Raw genomic sequence first — 20,224 nt, 5'->3', positions numbered from 1 at the left:
AAGGTCAGAGAGACGGTGTTTCTGAGGCCCTTTCAGTTGCTTCAGTTGAAAGTACTCAACATGCCATGCTGTTATACTTTGGGGAATTATGTTCTGAGCCCCAGCAAATACAGAGAAGTGGCATGGAGGTTGCTTCTTGAAATGTATTCACATGGTGCCAGGAGCTTTCTTGTGGGTCACGGGGAGTTTGGTGATCCTGTCCACGGAGCACCAGTTTACAGTGGGTATCAGATGTGGAGACGCATGGGCTGATCCTGAGTCTCCTCACACATAGAGGCCCTGGGGTGGAAGGATGGTAAGTTGAGGCTAGCTTCAGTGCACATACATGCTTATTATCAAATTTTCAATGGCTCACACTTCAGGTACTCAAATACATGCACCTACATATTCATAGCAGCAGTGTTTATGACAGCTAAAAGATGGAAACAATGCATATGTCTATTAATGGATATATGGAGAAACAAACTGGTATATCCATACAATAGAATATGACTCAGCCACAAAAAGGAACGAAGTGCTGATATGCACTACAATGGTGGAAGGACTTTGAGAATATTATACTAAGTGAAAGATGCTAGACACGAAAGGTCACATATTTTATGGCTGCATTTATATGAAATATCCAGAATAGGTAAATCCATAGAGATAGAAAGCAGATTGGTGGTTCCTGGGGTCCAGGGGAAGAGGACAAGGGAGTAACTGCATAATGGGTTAGTGGTTTTGCTTTGGAGTGATAGAAATGTTTTGGAAGTGGGTAGATGTGATGGTTGCACAACATGGTAAATGCAGTAAGTGCCCCTGAATTGTTCATTTAAAAATGGTTTTACATTATGTGAAGATCACCTCAATAAAAAAGGATATCATTAACATCCCCCCTAAAAACCCCCAAACAAACAAAAATCAAGATAATTAAAACCTGCTGTCCTGGACTTATTAAACTGTTCTGCTTTTTTCCCCTGAATAAACTTTGTATTTTCCTAACTCTGTATTTCTGTTCACATTATGCTTTCAGACTAGAAAGTTTTCCTTTATTCATTTTCCACATCCAAGTCTTATCCAGTCTTAAAAGTATACCACCATAAAACTTTCTTTGTACCTCTTGAATTTCCTTCATCTTTCTTAAACCTATGCCCAAAATTCTCTGTTCATCCTTTGAAGGCCCCTGGCATTTTTATCTATACCTCTCTTTGGGTAGTTAACAAATGTGATCTTGGATTATATTAATTTCTATTAATTTATTAGCTCTCTATGTGCTTGAGTTTTGGGACTGCAAGATCGTTTTTTTTTTTCCTTTTGTCTCAGCATTTATTTATTTTCATTTTTTTAGAGATAGAGTCTTGCTTTGTTGCCCAGGCTGGAGTGCGGTGGTGTGATCATAGCTTACTGCAACCTTGAACTCCTGAGCTCAGTTGATCCTCCTACCTCAGCCTCTTGAGTAGCTGAGGCTACAGAAGTGTGCCACTGTGCCTGGCTAATTATTTTTATTTTTGGGGAGATGAGGTCTTGCTGTATCACCCAGCTAGTCTCAAACTGCTAGCCTCAAGCAGCTCTCCTGCCTTGGCCTTCCAAAGTGCTGGGATTACAGGCGTGAGCCACCATGTCTGGCCCCAGTATGTTTTGACTAAATAGAAGAAATCACACTTTTGGGAGTGTGTAGGAAGCCTAGTACTATATCAGATAATTTTCCTATAGCTTAGATGTTAGAATTGAATTGTAATTAGAATTCAGTGACTTAAAATTTGATTGATTCGTTTACTTATTCGACATTTAGCTGTTATGACAGGTGGGCACTGTGATGGATCTGGGAATACGGGGATGATGAGTATGACAGAGTTCTGGATGCAGAAGAACACATCTTCACCTTGTGTTTAACATCAAATTGACAGGAGCTACCCATTATTTAAGCAGTGTGCAGGGAAGAGTCTAGTCCCAAGGTGACTGCAGACCCCGGTCCCAGTGGATGTGTACTGCTTATTCATGGTGCTCCTTCTTATCATTAGCTTTGACGAAGACATGCACACTTCGAATTCTCAAGTGGGAGTTGTTTACTTTTAAAATTTCCTTAAGATTTCTTGTCAAATTTCATTTTGATCTGTATGTCCTTAAATGTACCCAAGGCTGAATCATAATTGTTGTTCTTTGAGGGGGTTAAGGTTTTTTACTCTGTATTTCCCTTGTGTACTCCAAAATGTCAGTAGGAAGGTACATGTGCCATGTAAATACATGGTGGCATGCATGTGGTCGGAGTATGTGGTACTCGTGATTTGGAGGCATTGAAAAATTATCAAGTGCTTTAAAATGACCAAATAAAGTTTCAGTTTAGTTGACTGTTTTCAGTAATATGTACCTTATTTTTTTAAATGATTTTTCGAAACTTAGTCATCTTTTCTTATGATTAAGTAAACCAGGACACTCCATTTCTTCCCCTTGGTGTATAAGTAGGCTTTTATGGTGATTTTTTTTCTGATTAAGTTTGAAACTGTGTCTTCTGTTCTCAGGGTCTGCTCTGAGTGATTTACCATAATAGTGGAGAATAGGAAGTTCTTCCAGGCTGTGGAAAGAAATAGCTCTGAAGTGTGAGCCATTGAAAAATTGATAGTAAGCATGTATGTGTATTTTGTTGCATTAGATGAAAAAGCACAGTTTTTTGACTTAAGTATAGCAACACTTTTTTTTAGATTTCAGATTTCAAATAAGCACCCCAACTATTTTTTTACTCTTTGTCCATACTATTGTAATTCTGGAGACTAAGAAGGGAACACTAAGCCAAGAGGTTGTCAGGTAATGGCTTATTCTCAAATTGATATTTGAGAGATATCAATGTGCTGTTATATTCTCAAAGATGAGCATGACACCATATTGCCCTAAGATTACAGTATGAGTGGATTCATTTTTAGGAAGGACTGCATGGTTATATTTTTTTTACCTGGTAAATTCTTAGTCATAAAAAGGACTAGGAGGTAACATGGAGGTTGCCTAGTCAAGTCTCAAAGCTTTGAAAATCAACGCCTGGAAGGGTTGCTCAGTTTATAAGTGGCTGGGATAAGATCTGTATCCAGGCCAGTGTTTATTCATCACATGTGTGCATGTGTATAGAATGAATTCGTAGTGTATTTTGCTTTCATATGTATTGATTGTATACTTGCTATCCTGTGGCTCATATGCATGCTGTATTCTTCATAAATCAGGTCCTAATATGTACATGTGCACATTTTAAGTGTAAGAACAGTTGCTTTTCCAGACTATCATGGCAATAAATAGATTTCAGTTAGTTGTAATTGAGAGATCAAGGGAAAACATCATCTCTTTATTTGAAAAAGTCCACAGTTCTTGATGATTTTCTTATAATTTTCTTACATAGTTGACTCAGGAAGTCATTATTTTCATATTTAGCCAGGCTATGATGACCTTAATCCTGATTGGAGGCTCTCTACTGAGAAGAGAAAAAAAATCAAAGGTGAGTTCTATGAAATGTGATAATTGAAACCTTAAGATACTTCTATTATTATACAAGATTCTCTTTGGATGATATAAAAAGTCTCTAGATACTTTTGCTGCACTTTGGAATAACCATCAAGATTTCCTAGAGTTGAGTCAAGGCAACAGATCCAGTTTTCTGATGGTCAGGCTTTCCTAAAAGCTAGGTCAGAGCCTAGGGTATGTATGCAGCATGGCTCTCCTGCCAGGAGCCAGCATTGAGGTGGTACACTGAGTTCAATGCTTAGAAGCGTGCTCCTTTTCAGATGCCCTTGGGTGAGATCAAGCTTCATCAAAGAAGAAACACTGAATAAAGTTATCTCTGCAGGTTGGGGGTAATTAGGGTTAGGCTGGTGGGGCTTTCTTTGTCTTTGCATACATTTCCATGTTTTAAAGAAAAATTTTCTTTTTTACAATGAGCATATATTGCTTTTATAAATAGAAAAAAAATCAAGATTTACATTTAAATAAAAGTAATAATTGTCATTTGATTGCTAGATTAAAACAGAGATATTTTAAAATCCTGTAGGGGTTACTTTTGAGATGTTTTTACTTTTAGTTTTTGACTATGTGTTATTTTTCTTTAGGTGAAACTTTCTAAGTTAAATCCATGATGAATTTTTAAGTGTCTTCAGTAAAATCAGTGATAGTTACAAGGTTCAGGCTCTATATTACAATATGCTTTTAGGCCAGGCGCGATGGCTCATGCCTGCATTTTGGGAGGCCAAGGCAGGTGGATCACCCAAGGTTAGGAGTTCCAGACCAGCCTGGCCAACATGGTGAAACCCTGTCTCTACTGGAAATAAAAAATTAGCCAGGCATGGTCGTGCATACCTGTAATCCCAGATACTCAGGAGGCTGAGGCAGGAGAATCACTTTAGCCTGGGAGGCAGAGGTTGCAGTGAGCCGAGATCGTGCCACCGCACTCCAGCCTGGGCGACAGAGGGAGAGTTCGTCTCAAAAGAAAAAAAAAAATGCTTTTAGTTCACATTTAAAGAAGATTAAAAATATTGATTAACGGTGGCTCATGCCTGTAATCCCAGCACTTTGGGAGGCCGAAGCGGGCGGATCACGAGGTCAGGATATCAAGACCATCCTGGCTAACACGGTGAAACCCCGTCTCTACTAAAAATACAAAAAATTAGCCGGGCGTAGTAGCGGGCGCCTGTAGTACCAGCTACTCGGGAGGCTGAGGCAGGAGAATGGCGTGAACCTGGGAGGCGGAGCTTGCAGTGAGCCGAGATCACGCCACTGCACTCCACAGCCTGGGCGACAGAGCGAGACTCCGTCTCAAAAAAAAATATATATATATATATTGATTAATATTATGCATCAGGTTCCATGCTTTGAATTATTTGCCTTAAATAATCATCCAAAATATTCATCCAGACATATTTTTGAGGAAAAGTACTACTTTGTCAAAGCAGAAATTAGAATTTGATTTTAGTGATTTTCTCCTCTTTCTTTCTACTTTACACTTAGTGATAAGCCCCAGGAACTCTGCTTTTCACATTTTCTTGAAATTCCTTATTTACGTGGATTGCCTTAGGCTTACATGGGAAAAAAGTGTTGTTAATGCTTTTTATTTTCATTAAAATAATGAGTTAGTCTCATGGTTCTGAACCCCATATTTAAAATCTCTCTCTTCTTAGTCTAATGTTTAAATATGTTGTTAAATTTATGGTTTACTTTTACCTTTAAACCATATCATATGTTTTGTATGACAGGTGATGTTCAAAAAATGTACAGTAAAATCATAATAAATATGGCATTGCCTTTTGAATGCCTTAGTTTGGTGAACCATAATTCATTTTCTTTTTTTCTTTTTGTTTTTTTAGACAGAGTCTCACTCTGTCTCCCAGGCTGGAGTGTAGTGGCACCATCTAGGCTCACTGCAACCTCCATCTCCCGGATTCAAGTGATTCTCCAGCCTCCCTAGTAGTTGGAACTACCAGCATGCGCCACCATGCCTGGCTAATTTTTGTATTTTTAATAGAGACAGGGTTTCACCATATTGGCCAGGCTGGTCTCGAACTCCTGACTTCGTGATCTGCCCACCTCAGCCTCCCAAAGTGCTGGGATTACAGGCATGAACCACTGCGCCCGGCCCATAATTCGTTTTCATTTCTAAAGATTCTTTGCTAGCCATAAATTTATTTTTTCCTCTCTGATTAGTTACAAGTTTAAGAGGAAATCAGCACTGGAAACCATTACATATCTGTCTTATATTTTTCTAAAGGGTATATTTCTCTCAGTGTTTGTCTGAAAGTGGTATATGCAGTTTTTCAAAACATTATATGACCTTCATGTATGCACGCCTGGTAGACACCTGCCTTTCATCTTAGGTTCAAAGTGGTGACACATCTCTCTCCTGAGTGTATTCTTGAGGTGAAAGACCTTAGTTTATTTGCCTTTGTATCCTTAGAGCTTTAGACCTAGACTGACAAATTGTTGGCACTCAATTTGTCAAGTGAATTAACATTTTATACCTCATAGAGTAAAATTTTGAGGATGACTTAACATTTTGTTTTTTCTTATTTTTTTCTTATTATTTAACATACCATTAGGGCCCAAATAATGTAGATAAATTTTGTTTTAAAATTGATTATTATACCAAATATTTTGGATTTCAACCACATTAGCAGATGCATTTGTATTGATTTGTTTTTCCCTTCTTAGATAAAGAGTCCTTTTACCCACTGATAGATGTCAATTGGTGGGCAGACAGTGCAGTGACTTTAGCTCGATGCTCTGGTGCTTTAACTGTTTCATCCGTGAAAACTTTGAAGAATTTACTGGGAAAATCCTGTGAATGGTTTGAACCATCGCCTCAAGTCACTGCTACCCATGATGGGGGATTTTTAAGTTTGGAGGTAAGGCTTTTTCCCTTTTGTTTGAGAATAGTTAATGTATTTAACCAAAAATTTAAATATCTGGTTTTTATTTGAGTTGTCTTATTATCTTTTCTTTAAAAACAAAAATCCGTGATTAGAATCAGGTAATGGTTGCAGTATAAAAAATCAATTTTTTAGCGAATAAAAAAATTTGCAATTTAAGATAATGAAGAAAATTTGTCATTTTGCTCTGTATAAAGTATTTCTTTTTCACTGAAATGATACATTTTTTTCCTCCCTGGATTAGTCATTTAAAAATGTAGAATGGTATCACTACCTAAGAAAAATGCTCTTTAACCTATTTCCAAAAAGCATGGCAACTTAAAGGTTTTGATTCTTTTAGTAAGGAAACTTGTTTATTATGACAAAAGACTTGAAAATAGAGGCTAGTTCTTTAAAGTTATCTTTTGGTCATTTAAAAATTTTATTTTAAGCCTTTCAAGAGTAACAACCTTTAATAGCTTTCACTTCAGCCATGCAGATTGACATATTTTTTACTCTGAAGTTTGTTATGGAATCTAAAGATGTTCCTTAAAGAAAACTATGGCTTAAAATCTAAGCCAGCTCTGTTAAGTCTGGAATGAAAGTTATCTTTAACAGCCAGGCTTTCAGACTCAGAACTTAGCAAAGCTGTTAGACATTTTTATAAGTGGGTGAGGGAGAGCTATTCTTGGTAAAACAAATGTAAGTACCTTTATGTTCATTCTCTAAAGAGACAAAAACAAATCATCAAATTATCAGGTGCAAGACCTGATAATTATATGTACAAGACCATATTAATGACCTGTTATTAAAACAGGCTTTAGGCTGTGCGCAGTGGCTCACACCTCTAATCCCAGCACTTTGGGAGGCCAAGGTAGGTGGATCACTTAAGGTCAGGAATTTGTGACCAGCCTGGCCAACATGGTGAAACCCCATCTCTAGTAAAAACACAAAAATTGGCTGGGCGTGGTGGCGGGTGCCTGTAATGCCAGCTACTTGGGAGGCTGAGGCAATCGTCTGAACCTGGGAGGCGGAGGTTGCAGTGAGCTGAGGTCACGCCACTGCATTCCAGCCTGGGTGGCAGAGGAGGCTCCATCTCAAAGAAGAAGAAGAAGAAGAAGAAGAAGAAAAAAAATCAGGCTTTAGTTTAGGAGATTTGAGCTGATAATGTATGTGCATATTTCTGATGTATATAATGCTTGCTGTAAGGTTCCTTTGAGTTCCATTGTTTACATTAAATCACATAGCTGATTTAATGAATCAAACCTGAGTAGATTTAGAAATATATTTTCTTTCATTAATTCTAAAAAGTTACTTCCTTACTATTAATTTCAAATCTCGTTTTTCAATTTAGTGTGAGATTAAACTTGCCCCCAAACGATCTCGTTTGGAGACTAGGGCTGGAGAAGAAGATGAAGGAGAAGAGGATTCTGATTCTGATCATGAAATATCTGCCAAGGCTCGCTACTTTGGTTATATAAAACAGGGCCTTTACTTAGTGACTGAAATGGAGCGATTTGCACCACCACGGAAACGCCCACGAACCATTACTAAAAACTACCGCCTTGTGAGTTTGCGCTCCACGACACCAGAGGAACTTTATCAGAGAAAGGTGAGAGAGTAGCATATTACTACCCAAGTTTGAAGTCATCAAGCTTTTCTTTTACTGAGAAAAAGTTAATTTTTTAATAAAGGAGAAAATTTCAAGAGGGATGTTGGATCATTGACATGTTAAAAATATCAGTTCTCTAAAGCTTTTTAAAATTATGCTAATCTTTGTACCTAAATAATCAAAATCAAAACCATGGATAAAAGTTGAATTCACTTAGACTGATTATCCACTTGGTGGCTTAGCTCATTTCTTTGCTACCCTTCATGTGGCCTTCAGCTCTCCCTTTATCTGTGTTTAAATCAGCTATCTACAGAGGGCGAAGGAAGAAATTCAGACTTGCTTTCTAGTCCAGGGCTTGCTTGGGAAGCCGAGGTGACCAGCACTGTGTGTTCACATGATTTGTGCTGTTCTTGCAATGTCATGGTAGGAGCTCTGGACTAGAAGCCGGGTTGTTCCATGGTTGTCTTGGTTTTGCCACTGTTTTACTCTAAAACTAGAGCTTTGCACCTTTTGTCTCTCATCTTTCTGTTGAAGTGCTGAAAGAAACACGAGATCTTTCTGCTCCTCAAAATATCTGTGAGCTTCTGATGCCACAGTGCACAGGAATTAGTGACATGCTGGATAGGTCCAAGGGATTATCATCATTCATTGTATGATCATCAGGACCCTGTGGATAATTCAGTCATGTAACATTCCTGTCCTCGTGTTTTTATCTGAAGATTGAAAGTGAAGAGTATGAAGAAGCCTTGTCCTTGGCTCATACCTACGGCCTGGATACTGACCTTGTATATCAGAGGCAGTGGAGGAAGTCAGCGGTCAATGTTGCTTCAATTCAGAATTATTTGGTATGTTTAAATATTTTGGTAATGTGGTAAAATGTATATTCATGTAGTATCTTTTGTTTATAGGGCTTCATTTTAGAGTACTTTACATTGCTGACTTTTCTATAATACAGCCAATGAAGTACAATTTTCTCAGCTGGAAAAATGGTCTTTTTGTTAGATTTTATTGCCCCTGCAACTGGACTTTGATGCTGAATACATGTGAACAAATATTCACTGATAAACCAGCTAACTACTTGGTCTCGGCCTAACGTTTTCTTTCCTGTACCACAATCACTTCTCTTTACCTGCATTAGTCCAGAGCTAGTCAGATGCCAGAAACCACACAGTAATTTAAACAGGGAAATTTACAATATGGAGAATTATTTTCTAGTAACCAGAGATGAACTATAAAGGATGTGAAGAGAATGCCAAGGACTACCCTAGGGCTGAAAGGACATATCCATGAAGGGAATGAACTAGGAAGGGAGGCCCCTCCCCTAGGCTGGGATTCAGACCCACTGGACCAGGAGTGGTTGCAGCATGTAGGATGGAAGAGTTCTCTGGGTTGTCTTGAGCCAGGGCTGGTCCACGGTTGCCAAGGTTGGCAGTCAGGGAGATATGGGATGGATAGGAAAGCTGGACGCCTGCTTCTGGGGGGCCAGTGAGCTGAGGTTGGGAGTCAGAAGACCCCAGGGACTAGCAAGCAGGAAACCCCTACCAGCATGCAGCATGTGGCTCAAGGCTGGTAGATAATTAAGGAATCATGGCCAAGACTGGCAAGAAAAAAACTGTCTACTCCTATAGGCAGCCTTACTGTAGCTTCCAGTCTGGGAAGCTTCCCTCTCAGGTGCCTGGGTGATTCACTAGAAAACAATCTGCTGACGAGAGTGCCACTGAAACTCAGTGGGAGGTTGTCAACGGAGGGAGGAAGCGGGGAAGTAAGTGCCACTTGATGTCGCCCACATGCCTTGTTGGTGGCCAAGCCATAGGAACAAGAAGAAAAGAACCAAAGCACATCAGGACTAGAAAGTAGAGCCTCTTCGTTTGCAGTGGCCCTCCAGCACCCAGAGCTTAAAATCCTGTCAACCGCAAATGAGATATGCTACCACAGAGCTGGCTTTGAGGGGAAATTTGGAGCTGAGAGGCAATAAATAGGTAACATATATGAAAACTGTGAAATATGCCTTTTAAAAACTTAAATCTCAAAATTGGATACTTCCTGTTACCTGCCTCCCATAGTTAAGGTTAATATAATATAGTCTTGTTTCAATTAGTTTTAGCTGCTGCAACAAAAATATCAGACTATGTGGTTTCAACAGCAGAAATTTATTTCTCATAGTTCTAGAGGCTGGGAAGTGCAAAATCATGGTGTTGGCCAATTTCGTTCCTGGTGAGGGTACTCTCCTGGTTTGCAGATACATTTCTTTCTTGCTGTGTCCTTATATGGCAGACAGCAAGGAGAGAGGAAGAAGGCTCTCTCTTGCCTCCTCTTAGGAGGACACCAATCCTGTCATGGGGCCTCCACTCTGATGACCTAATTGCTTTCTAAAGGTCTCATTTCCAAACATCATCACTCTGGGGATTAGTTTTTCAACATATGAATTTTGGGGGACACATTGATTTCATAGCAAGCCTATACGTTTTAACCTTTGGCATCTTTGTAAGAATTACAGTTAGACTCATGGCATACTTTAAAAAGGTTGGGACTTCTGATCTTAACATGTAGAAAGGAAAATACCTTTGCATTGTGGAAGATTATAGGAAACACTGGGAAAATTTCATGATGATTATTTCCCTAAAAGTTTTACACATTAGTAATTAAAAGTAAAAATATAACATGAAAAAGTTGTGTGGAAGAAGATGATGCATCAGCCAAACAGAATGATAAACTTAACATTAATACAAGCAAGATATCAGAGGTGAAAGAGCATGAGAGGTAATGAAACGGAAGAAGACAATGTTGCTTGTATTTTCTTTAGAAAATCAAAACACTAATTGCGTATTATTTTTCTTTCTTGTTTTATGATCTAAGACAATGAGCTCATGAGTTCATGTATATCTTTTTCTGGGATACAGTAAAGGACAGTTTTTGTCCTGAAGGAGTTGAGGGCTGTTAAGAGAGACAAAGCAAGTACTTTTTTGGGGAGGGGAATATTTCATTTAGTTAAATAGCCAGTTAAGAGCAAGAGCACTATGCTAGGGACTGTGAAGGGGTACAGGACAGGCATAAATGTGGCTTTTGCTCATAGGGAGCTTATGATTTCTTTTTGTTTCACCTCAGCCTCCCGAGTAGCTTGGGACTACAGGCATGCGACACTGCACCTGGCTAATTTTTGTATTTTTAGTAGAGATGGGGGTTCACCATATTAAAAATAACTGACCATATAAGTAGATTTCAGATACAACTCTAGAAACCCAGTGAAGATAGTGATTATTATAGATCCGGTAGAGATGGAAGGTTTTATGTAGTGAAGATGTTTGGAGCAGGGATTTGGAAGGATTTAAAGTAGGCCTTCTTGAGTGAGAAGGGAGGAAGACATTCTTAACAGGACAGATGGTATGAACAAATTAAAAGACACTGAGCATGATTTATGAGGCCAGTGACTAAATCTATTTTATTCACTGCTGTATTTCCATGTCTAGTTCAGTGCCTCGTGTGCAGTAGGTGCCCAGTAAACATTTTGTGGATAAATGAGCTTTGTACATCAACCAGTTTGCTGGCACTGATATTTGACAATAATGAACATTGGGAAATATGATTGAAAAGGTATATTGATTTGAGTTCAGGAGGATGTGGAAAGCTTGTGATGACTTAGGCATTTATCTACTGTTGTGGATTTCTGACTGTGGAAGCAGAGGAAGATGGTGTAGAGAGAATTGGAGTGGAAGGAGGGTAGGAAACCTTGCTCGGGGCAGGGGACTCCAGTGTGCTAGATGTTTTGTGTTGATGATTTAGACTGGTATGGAGGCCGCAGCTGTGGAAAAGGGAAAGTGAATTAAGAGACATTTGAAGAAAGAACTGATGTGAGGCAATATATAAAGGATCCTAGGGCATGAGTCAAATCTTAATTTAAATTTGTAACCATAATAGCTCTTTCTAGAAAGAGGGCAAGTCAAGGATTTTTTTTTAAAATTTATTTTTATTTTTTTAATTATTATTTTACTTTAAGTTCTAGGGTACATGTACACAATGTGCAGGTTTGTTACATATGTATAAATGTGCCATGGTGGTTTGCCACACCCATTAACTCGTCATTTACATTAGGCATCTCTCCTAACGCTATCCCTCCCCCCTCCCACCACCCCCCAGCAGGCCCCAGTGTGTGATATTCCCCACCCTGTGTCCATGTGTTCTCATTGTTAAATTCCCACCTATGAGTGAGAACATGAGTTGTTTGGTTTTCTGTCCTTGTGATAGTTTGCTCAGAATGGTGGTTTCCAGCTTCATCCATGTCCCTATAAAGGATGCGAACTCATCCTTTTTTATGGCTGCATAGTATTCCATGGTGTATATGTGCCACATTTTCTTAATCCAGTCTATCATTGATGGACGTTTGGGTTGGTTCCAAGTCTTTGCTATTGTGAATAGTGTCGCTATAAACATACGTATGCATATGTCTTTATAGTAGGAAGATTTATAATCCTTTGGGTATATGCCCAGTAATGGGATTGCTGGGTCAAATGGTATTTCTAGTTCTAGATCCTTGAGGAATTGCCACACTGTCTTCCACAATGAGAACAAAGACTCAACATACCAGAATCTCTGGGACACATTTAAAGCAGTGTGTAGAGGGAAATTTGTAGCACTAAGTGCCCACAAGAGAAAGCAGGAGAGATCTAAAATTGACACCCTAACATCACAATTAAAAAAACTAGAGAAACAAGAGCAAACACACTCAAAAACTAGCAGAAGGCAAGAAATAACTAAGATCAGAGCAGAACTGAAGGAGATAGGGACACAAAAAACTCTTCAAAAAATCAATGAATCCAGGAGCTGGTTTTTTGCAAAGATCAACAAAATTGATAGACCGCTAGCAAGACTGATAAAGTCAGGGATTTTGAATGGAGTTGGAGGAAGCAGTTGGGAAGGAGCAATAGGACTTTGATCTTTCCAAAAAACAGCATATCATGACTTTTTATGATCAAGTTATTCACACCCTGGGATATATCTCATGGTCAAATAAATACAGAACTTTGATGGGCTCATTTATTTTGTTTAAAAGTTAAACATACTTATTAATTATGACAGAATATATCTTGCCTTTCTGCCTTATTGTCTACTCTATTATACAGCCACAGTGCAAACCAAAGGCATTTATAAAAGTTAGGAGGAAACATTTTATATTTCCAAAAATGAGTCCTGAGCTTTCTGTTTCTGCGTAGCTCATTAGAGGAAGAAAGCAAGCAGGTCAACTCACACTGCCCACATCCAGTTGTAGTCACCATTAGGGAACTGGCTGCTTTTCTGTTGAGTTCCTCTAGCAGCTCCCTATGGCCAAGGTCCTAAATAGCTGTAATACATCAGGTATAGCTTTACAATTCTGAAGGCAGTTGTAATGTGTTGTAAGATGTCATGGATTCTGTAATTCCTCTGTTTCTTCCTTTGTATGCAGAGTAAAATAAAGAAGCGATCCTGGGTTCTCCATGAGTGTTTGGAAAGAGTTCCTGAAAATGTGGATGCTGTGAAAGAACTGCTTCAGTATGGATTAAAAGGCACAGACCTGGAGGCTCTTTTAGCAATAGGGAAAGGAGCAGATGATGGCAGGTTGGTTACAGAAATAACTGGATTCAAAGTAAAGGTGACTTTGTGAAAACTTTTGTACTGAGACATTGGACTGGGTAAACTTCTCTTTATTTAAGTTATTTTGTACTGAAGCAGTTGCTTTTGTTCAATACTTTCTTATCTGAAGTCATTGCTCATCAGGCATTTTGAACTTTTTAAAAAATATAAATATGAGAGTGTATCTGAGAAGTAAATAATGAAAATGAGACTGACACTTATTACCATTTGAAGACCTTAAGTAGAAGTGATTCAAATAGCAAACTGTGGACACTTTCTGCATAGGCTGCTTTACATTGAGTGAATGTAACCCCAAATCTCTTCCTAAATAGTTTTCATTTTCTTGATTTTTAGATTTCTATTTGTGATTATTACTGATGACTTTTTGCCCATCTATAGATATAATGAATGATCACTTTGTTTACAATGGCAAAAGTTTTTTTCAAATATTTGCTTCTGTTTTTGTGGAAATCAATAAATAAATCAGTCAAAATAGGAGAAAGCTTTTCACAACATGAAGTTTTTAAAAATGATGAAAATATATTTGTTCTTTTATACTTGCAGATTTACATTACCTGGTGAAATAGACATTGACAATATCTCCTATGAAGAGCTTTCACCACCTGATGAAGAGCCTGCCAAAAATAAAAAGGAAAAGGAGCTCAAGAAGAGACAAGAACTACTGAAATTAGTGAACTTTTCCAAGTAAATGATTTGTTACTGTTCATTTGATAGTTTCTTTAAAATATCTAGTCATTTCAGTGTGTTTCTTACTAGTAATAATTAGTCCAAATTATTTTAGCAACTTAGATCAAATGTACTTACTCTTATCTTACCCTTGTGCTTTTCTGAACTGCTTCATGAGTTTTAGGCTCAACGGAATATTAATCATTTTCATTATAACTCCTAGAGAAATAATTCTGTGTAAATATAAGTGGCCTAATATAGTTATTCAAAACAGGTTGACACTGGAACAAAAGGAACTTTGCCGTTGTAGACGGAAATTATTAACCTACTTAGATCGACTTGCAACATATGAGGTAATGAATAATTTTTATCAAACCAATTATGTTCATTTGATCTGTTATTATAAATGCTGTGGCTGCCCTAATATTGGATATTCTTGGTCTTTAGAACTATTTTTCTGGGAAAAATTAATTTCTTATAGAAGCAGGTTCTCTTATATACTAGTTTTGGTAAAAATTAGAGATTGTGAAAACCAGAATTTGTTTTGTTAGACTAAGGAATAGAAGTGCCTTAGCCATTTCAGTGCATTTGTGTTATCTAGATTTATAATCTTTTTCATTTACTTTTATATTTTGATTTTAAGATAATGGCACATAACTTTTTTCCATACCAGATTTCAGTATATACTAGGTTTTAATGTGAATGTTTCTGACTTGTTTTATTTTAATGATTTTTTTTTTTTTTTGAGATAGGATCTCACTCTGTTGTCCAGGCTGGAGTGCAGTGGCACGATCTCAGCTCACTGCAACCTCTGCCTCCTGGGTTCAGGCGATTCTCATCCCTTAGCCTCCTGAGTAGCTGGAACTACAGGCACATGCCACCACACATGGCTAATTTTTGCATTTTTTTAGAGACAAGGTTTTGCCATGTTGCCCAGTCTGGTTTTGAACTCCTAGACTCAAGCAATCCACCTGCCTCGGCCTCCCGAAATGCTAGGATTACAGGTGTGAGCCACTACGCCTGGCCTATTTTAATTATTTGTTAGTGGGTTGAATTTAGTTGATTCACCTTTGATCCTAATTAGGGCTGAAGTTAGATTATTTGAGCTTAAAAACAGTATACTTCACATTTGGGTCTTCAGGGACACAAACGTAGATGTCCTCGTGTTGGGATTTCAGTAGCACTCTGTAGTTTAAGACCAACTTAGATATTGTTGAAAGTGTAAGTGGAAGTCAGCCACATTTCAGTAAATATACGTAGGTTAGATTGCTTTTTCACATGACCCTTATAGCTGAAGTTCTCCAGATTTTAAGGTAAGTTTTTCATTATTGAACTTTGACTTCCCTTGGAGGTTACTTTCTTAGTCTGTGTTCTGCCTCCCTTTTGTGTGTATGCCTCTCGGCTCTTGGCACTGGCACACAGTAGGCACTCTATGTCACATCTGATAATGTGATGCTCGTCCCAAGAACGTCTGACCATGCACGCAAATCCAAAAGCCTTCGATTCCCCCACCCTGCTAATATAATTGAAATGTTTTTAAACAAAATACTGAAAGAGGGCTGTGGTTATTAAATAAACATTGGTAATGACTATATCATTACCATTTATCATTGCAAACAAGTTACGAAACATTCTTAGTAGTTTTATTTATAGATACAATTAGTTTGGCTATTGGATGATCACCTTACTTTAAAACACGTCATGTTGATATGCCTGAGTTCTGTGATGTTTTGAGGTAATATATTAAAGACAGTTGTGAATTGCAGAAGCCTGGACAGATACAATTTATTATTTTTATACTTAGCCTTAGTTTCTCTAATGATATCTTTTTTAAAAAGTGCCTAAAATGTTCAGTTTGACTATCCAGTTAATTTTTTCATTATTTTTTAATTTTTAAATTGCTATTCCCTATATGACAGTAGTAAGCATATTTATTATTATACTGTAACAGTAACATTTAAAGTATTTGTTGAGCTTACTTTTTTTAGGGAATTCAGCAAAGTTCTTGAAAAGTAGGTGAATTTGATGAATTTCACTGTTAAAACTTAGTAATGAAAATATTCAGATATAATAGCTAACCATTAGATAGTAGTAGAGATAGGCATTGCATTTTAATCACAGGACATGGCTTCTTTTATTAATACTGTGATAAATGAGATAAAAATGAATTCATTTAAATTTGACATGAGTGCCTCCTAAACACTAGATATTGTGCCATTGCTAGAGGTAGAGAAAGGAACAAGGAGTGGTCTTCATGGAGTTCACATTGTATAGGCATTAAATGCTGATAAGAAAGGTATGGAGAGTTGATGAGGGAACATAATGAAGAAAAATGTCAAATTCTTCCTGGGGATGTCTGAGAAGACTCCACATAGGAAGTAATAGCTAGCCTTTCACAAAAGGAAGGCAGATTTCAGGGGCTAGGGAGTACCATAAGGGGGACGTTAGAATGGAGTCTCCATACAGTTAGAGATTTGTCTTGTTTGCAGCTGTGTCTCTGAGCTCTGAATGGTTCCTGGCTCATTGAAGAGTTCAGTAAATATTTGTTGCAAGAACCAGTAGGTAGGATAATACGCTTAAGAAATACCAACACATTTTTTTGAGGACTTAACTATTTGTCAGCCATTGTCATATGAGATGGGTACTATCATCTTCTCCATTTTATGGATATGAAAACTGAGGCTTAGAGAAGGTAAGTAATTTGTCCAAATAAATAGGAAGCAAGGGCTCGTAACCAGGTCTCTCTGATGAGTAGCCCATGCTGATAATCAGTGTGCCATGTAAAGGCCCAGTGGCATGAAAGCAAGTGTCATGCTGTTGAGTAAGTAAGCTAGTCAGGGTACAGGATGGGGAGCGTGAGGGGTGGCACAGAACAAAGTTTGTGGTCATGTTTGGAAAGGTCTCCTGCCGTGTGTAGTTGAACTGAATTTTTGTCAGAGGTTGGGCAAGTTTAGGAAATAACAAAAAGTGAAGGAGAGGAGAGGAGACTGTGGCTGGGGGCAGCCCTTTCAAGAAGTTTTACTGTGAAGAGGGGCAGAGAAGATGGTGGTATCTAGAGCAGGTGTTTAGAATAGAAGGAAGAAGTATTGTTTTTATATTAATGGGAATGAACTAGTAGAGGATGAGAAGGACTTTATGGAACAGAAGAAAGAGGGGATACTTGCATGATTATACAAGTGGAGCAGAAATGGGATCCAGGGCATGGGTGGGATTTTGAGGCTTTTTAGGAGCAGAGATATGTTTCTTTCTGCTGTAACTGGGAGGAAGGAAAATCTTATTATAGATGCAGGTAGGTTTGTAGTTTTGGTAGGTTGGAAAAATGAGGAATTTCTCATCTAATAGTGTCCAAAAAAGGCAAGGTTTTCAGCTGAGAATAGGGGCTGAGAAATAGTGTGTTGCAAGTCTGGAAAGAATGAGAGTTGTGGAAAAGTTCCTAACAAAAACGAGGAAATAAAACTTCTTAGGGAAATGTAGTAGTGTTGATGAACAGCAGTAATTATCTGTTTGAATTGTGTTGTCTTGAGTTTATCAATTTTTTAGCTTTTTATTATAAAAAACTTCAGTCACTCAAAGAGGTATAGAGAAGAGTGGTGTGATGAGTCCGATGTGCCCATTGCTCAGCACCAACCATTTTCAGCACGTGCCAGTTGTGTGTCTTTTATTCTCCGTGTTTCTAATCTTGCCTTCTCTTTTTCACTAAATATTTTAAAGCAAAGCCCATATATCTTATTTCACCCATAAATATTTAGGTATGTATGTCTAAGAAGGACTTAAAAAACTATAACCACAATGATATGATTATTTCTAACAAAATTAATAGTAATTCCCTAATAACGTCTGATACTCACTTCATCTTTCTTCAGATTTTCCTGGTGCTTTTTTTTTTTTTTGCATTTGGTTCATTTGAATGAGGATCCAAGCAAGGTTGAGGTTTTGAAATTAAAATGGGAACTGTCAGCTTGATTTTGTGACGTATCTTCAGTGACTTCATAGCTTGTGTTCAGGGATCATAGCTGGGTTTGACTGGTTAGGGGATGATTTGCTGGATGAGTGCGATAAAGGGAAAGAGGCCAGGGATTAAGAAGCCCTTTTATAGCCTTGGACCAGGCACTTTAAGCTGATTAGAAGGAGTGAAGGACTTTGAGTGGAAATGAAAGTGAACAAAGAAGTAGAGTGAGTGGATTTGATGCCTCTGTGAGGTTGAGGAGTAGTTGAAATGCCACTTAGTATGTGAGTAGGAAGATTAGGAGCGGTGATCACAGAGTCGGGGCTAGACATTGAAGTGTTTCATACAGTGTCTTTTGATGATGATAGAGATCCAGGGTTTCGTGACAGGATGTGTAACTGAGATGAAATAAAGGAAATAATTGTCATGCATGAGGAGTCAAGGAGCGGAGAGCTTTTTTTGTGAAACAGGGTCTTGCTCTGTTGCCCAGGCTGGAGTGTAGTGGCACAATGATAGCTCACTGCACTCTTGACTTTCTGGGCTCAAGCTGTCCTCCCATCTCAGTCTCCCAAGTAGTTGGGACTACAGATATGTGGCACCATGCTCAGCTAATTTTGTTTTTTTTTGTAGAGGTGAGATCTTGCCATCTTGCCCAAACTGTTCTCAAACTCTTGGGCTCAAGCGACCCTCCCACTTCAGCCTGCCCAAGTGTTGGGATTACAGGCATGAGCCACTGCACCTGGCTAGAACATCTGTGAAATACTTTTCTTCTTTTGGTTTCCATGAGTATGCATTAAATTCTTTTTCCCTTTACTTCTCTGACTGTTCTCCATCTACTTCTCAAATGCAGGTTCCCTTTTCCTTGTTCATCCTTTAAATAATGTTGTTCCTCAAGGCTCTTTCAAACTCATTCTATTTAATCTCCCTTGGAATAATACTTCTGTATTAATAGCCCTATGCCATATATCTCTAACTCACATCTTAGTCCAGAACTCCTGACCTGTGTATTCACCTGTTCACTGCATAGCTCCTTTTAGACATGCCATAGTTGCCAACTTAACCCATCTACAAGTGAACTTCTCAGCTCTCCTTCCTCCATCCCTCCCTCACCTCCTCCACATCTCATTCTTCTCTTTCTTGTCTCAGTAAATTAATTCAGTCAATTTATTGGCTATTTATAAATACAGTCAGAAGAATACTGACAGGCAGTGTGCTAGGAATCTGGGATTCAGTATTAAACATGGCGGACATGAGCCCTAAGTAATATGTTGTAGTGGGGAGACCCACACTTGCAATTCCATGGCTAACTTCTCATTGTCTTTTATGTTTCAGCTTGTGGGCCACTTCTGTGTCCTCCCAGAACTAGTTGTGGCACCTTACTATTACCCCTCACCTGTTCCTGGTCTTTCCTACTAGATTTTAAGCTACTTAGAGGGTGGGAAAAGTGTATTGTTCAATGTATCACAGTGCCTATCACAGCTCCCTTAGCACATGGTGAGTGGCACTCAGTAAATATTTGTTGAATGAATGAATGGTTCAATCTGCATTTGACATAGGTCACCCTAGCAGTGGTAAAATTAAAGTTCATCTGTAGAGGTTCAGGTGCTCATAATACATTGTCATGTATAACTGTTGCTTATTTTTACCCGATTTTGGTTATCCTACTGTGATTAACTTAATTTTTACTGCCTATTTCATTTACTTCTGGATTAAAAAAAATAACATTTATTAAATATAGCCCTTTTCAAAATAAAGGCAAGAATGCAAATGTAGTACTTCAGTTAACAATTGATGGTTGAAATTAATTAATTCAGGCCTTATTTATTTATGCAGGCAGAGTTGTAAAGGTTTTTAATATTTTCTTGTCACCCATATTTAAAAGCCTTTTCATTAAATCACTGTTTCCCCTCAGGAAATCCTAGGAGTGCCTCATGCATCTGAACAGAGATATGATGCTGAATTCTTTAAGAAATTCAGAAATCAGAATATTGTCCTCTCAGCAAGAACTTATGCTCAGGTAAT

At 38.2% G+C, this 20,224-nt stretch overlaps 1 protein-coding gene across 1 annotated transcript in view; it reads left to right on the top strand.

Moving 5' to 3' along the window:
• The window catches only part of NBAS (NBAS subunit of NRZ tethering complex), a 388,176-nt gene that overhangs the window by 81,638 nt on the left and 286,314 nt on the right, over positions 1-20,224 (top strand). Inside the window, exons 13-20 of the mRNA XM_032172256.2 lie at positions 3,394-3,457; positions 6,157-6,350; positions 7,708-7,965; positions 8,685-8,810; positions 13,403-13,554; positions 14,134-14,274; positions 14,531-14,609; positions 20,115-20,219. Of these exons, the coding sequence (XP_032028147.1) occupies positions 3,394-3,457; positions 6,157-6,350; positions 7,708-7,965; positions 8,685-8,810; positions 13,403-13,554; positions 14,134-14,274; positions 14,531-14,609; positions 20,115-20,219 (1,119 nt within the window). The remainder of the gene's footprint in view (positions 1-3,393; positions 3,458-6,156; positions 6,351-7,707; positions 7,966-8,684; positions 8,811-13,402; positions 13,555-14,133; positions 14,275-14,530; positions 14,610-20,114; positions 20,220-20,224) is intronic.

Source organism: Hylobates moloch, unplaced genomic scaffold (genome assembly GCF_009828535.3).
Source record: "Hylobates moloch isolate HMO894 unplaced genomic scaffold, HMol_V3 SCAFFOLD_13, whole genome shotgun sequence".
Classification (NCBI taxonomy): domain Eukaryota; kingdom Metazoa; phylum Chordata; class Mammalia; order Primates; family Hylobatidae; genus Hylobates; species Hylobates moloch.
This window is presented reverse-complemented; position numbering and strand designations above follow the sequence as displayed.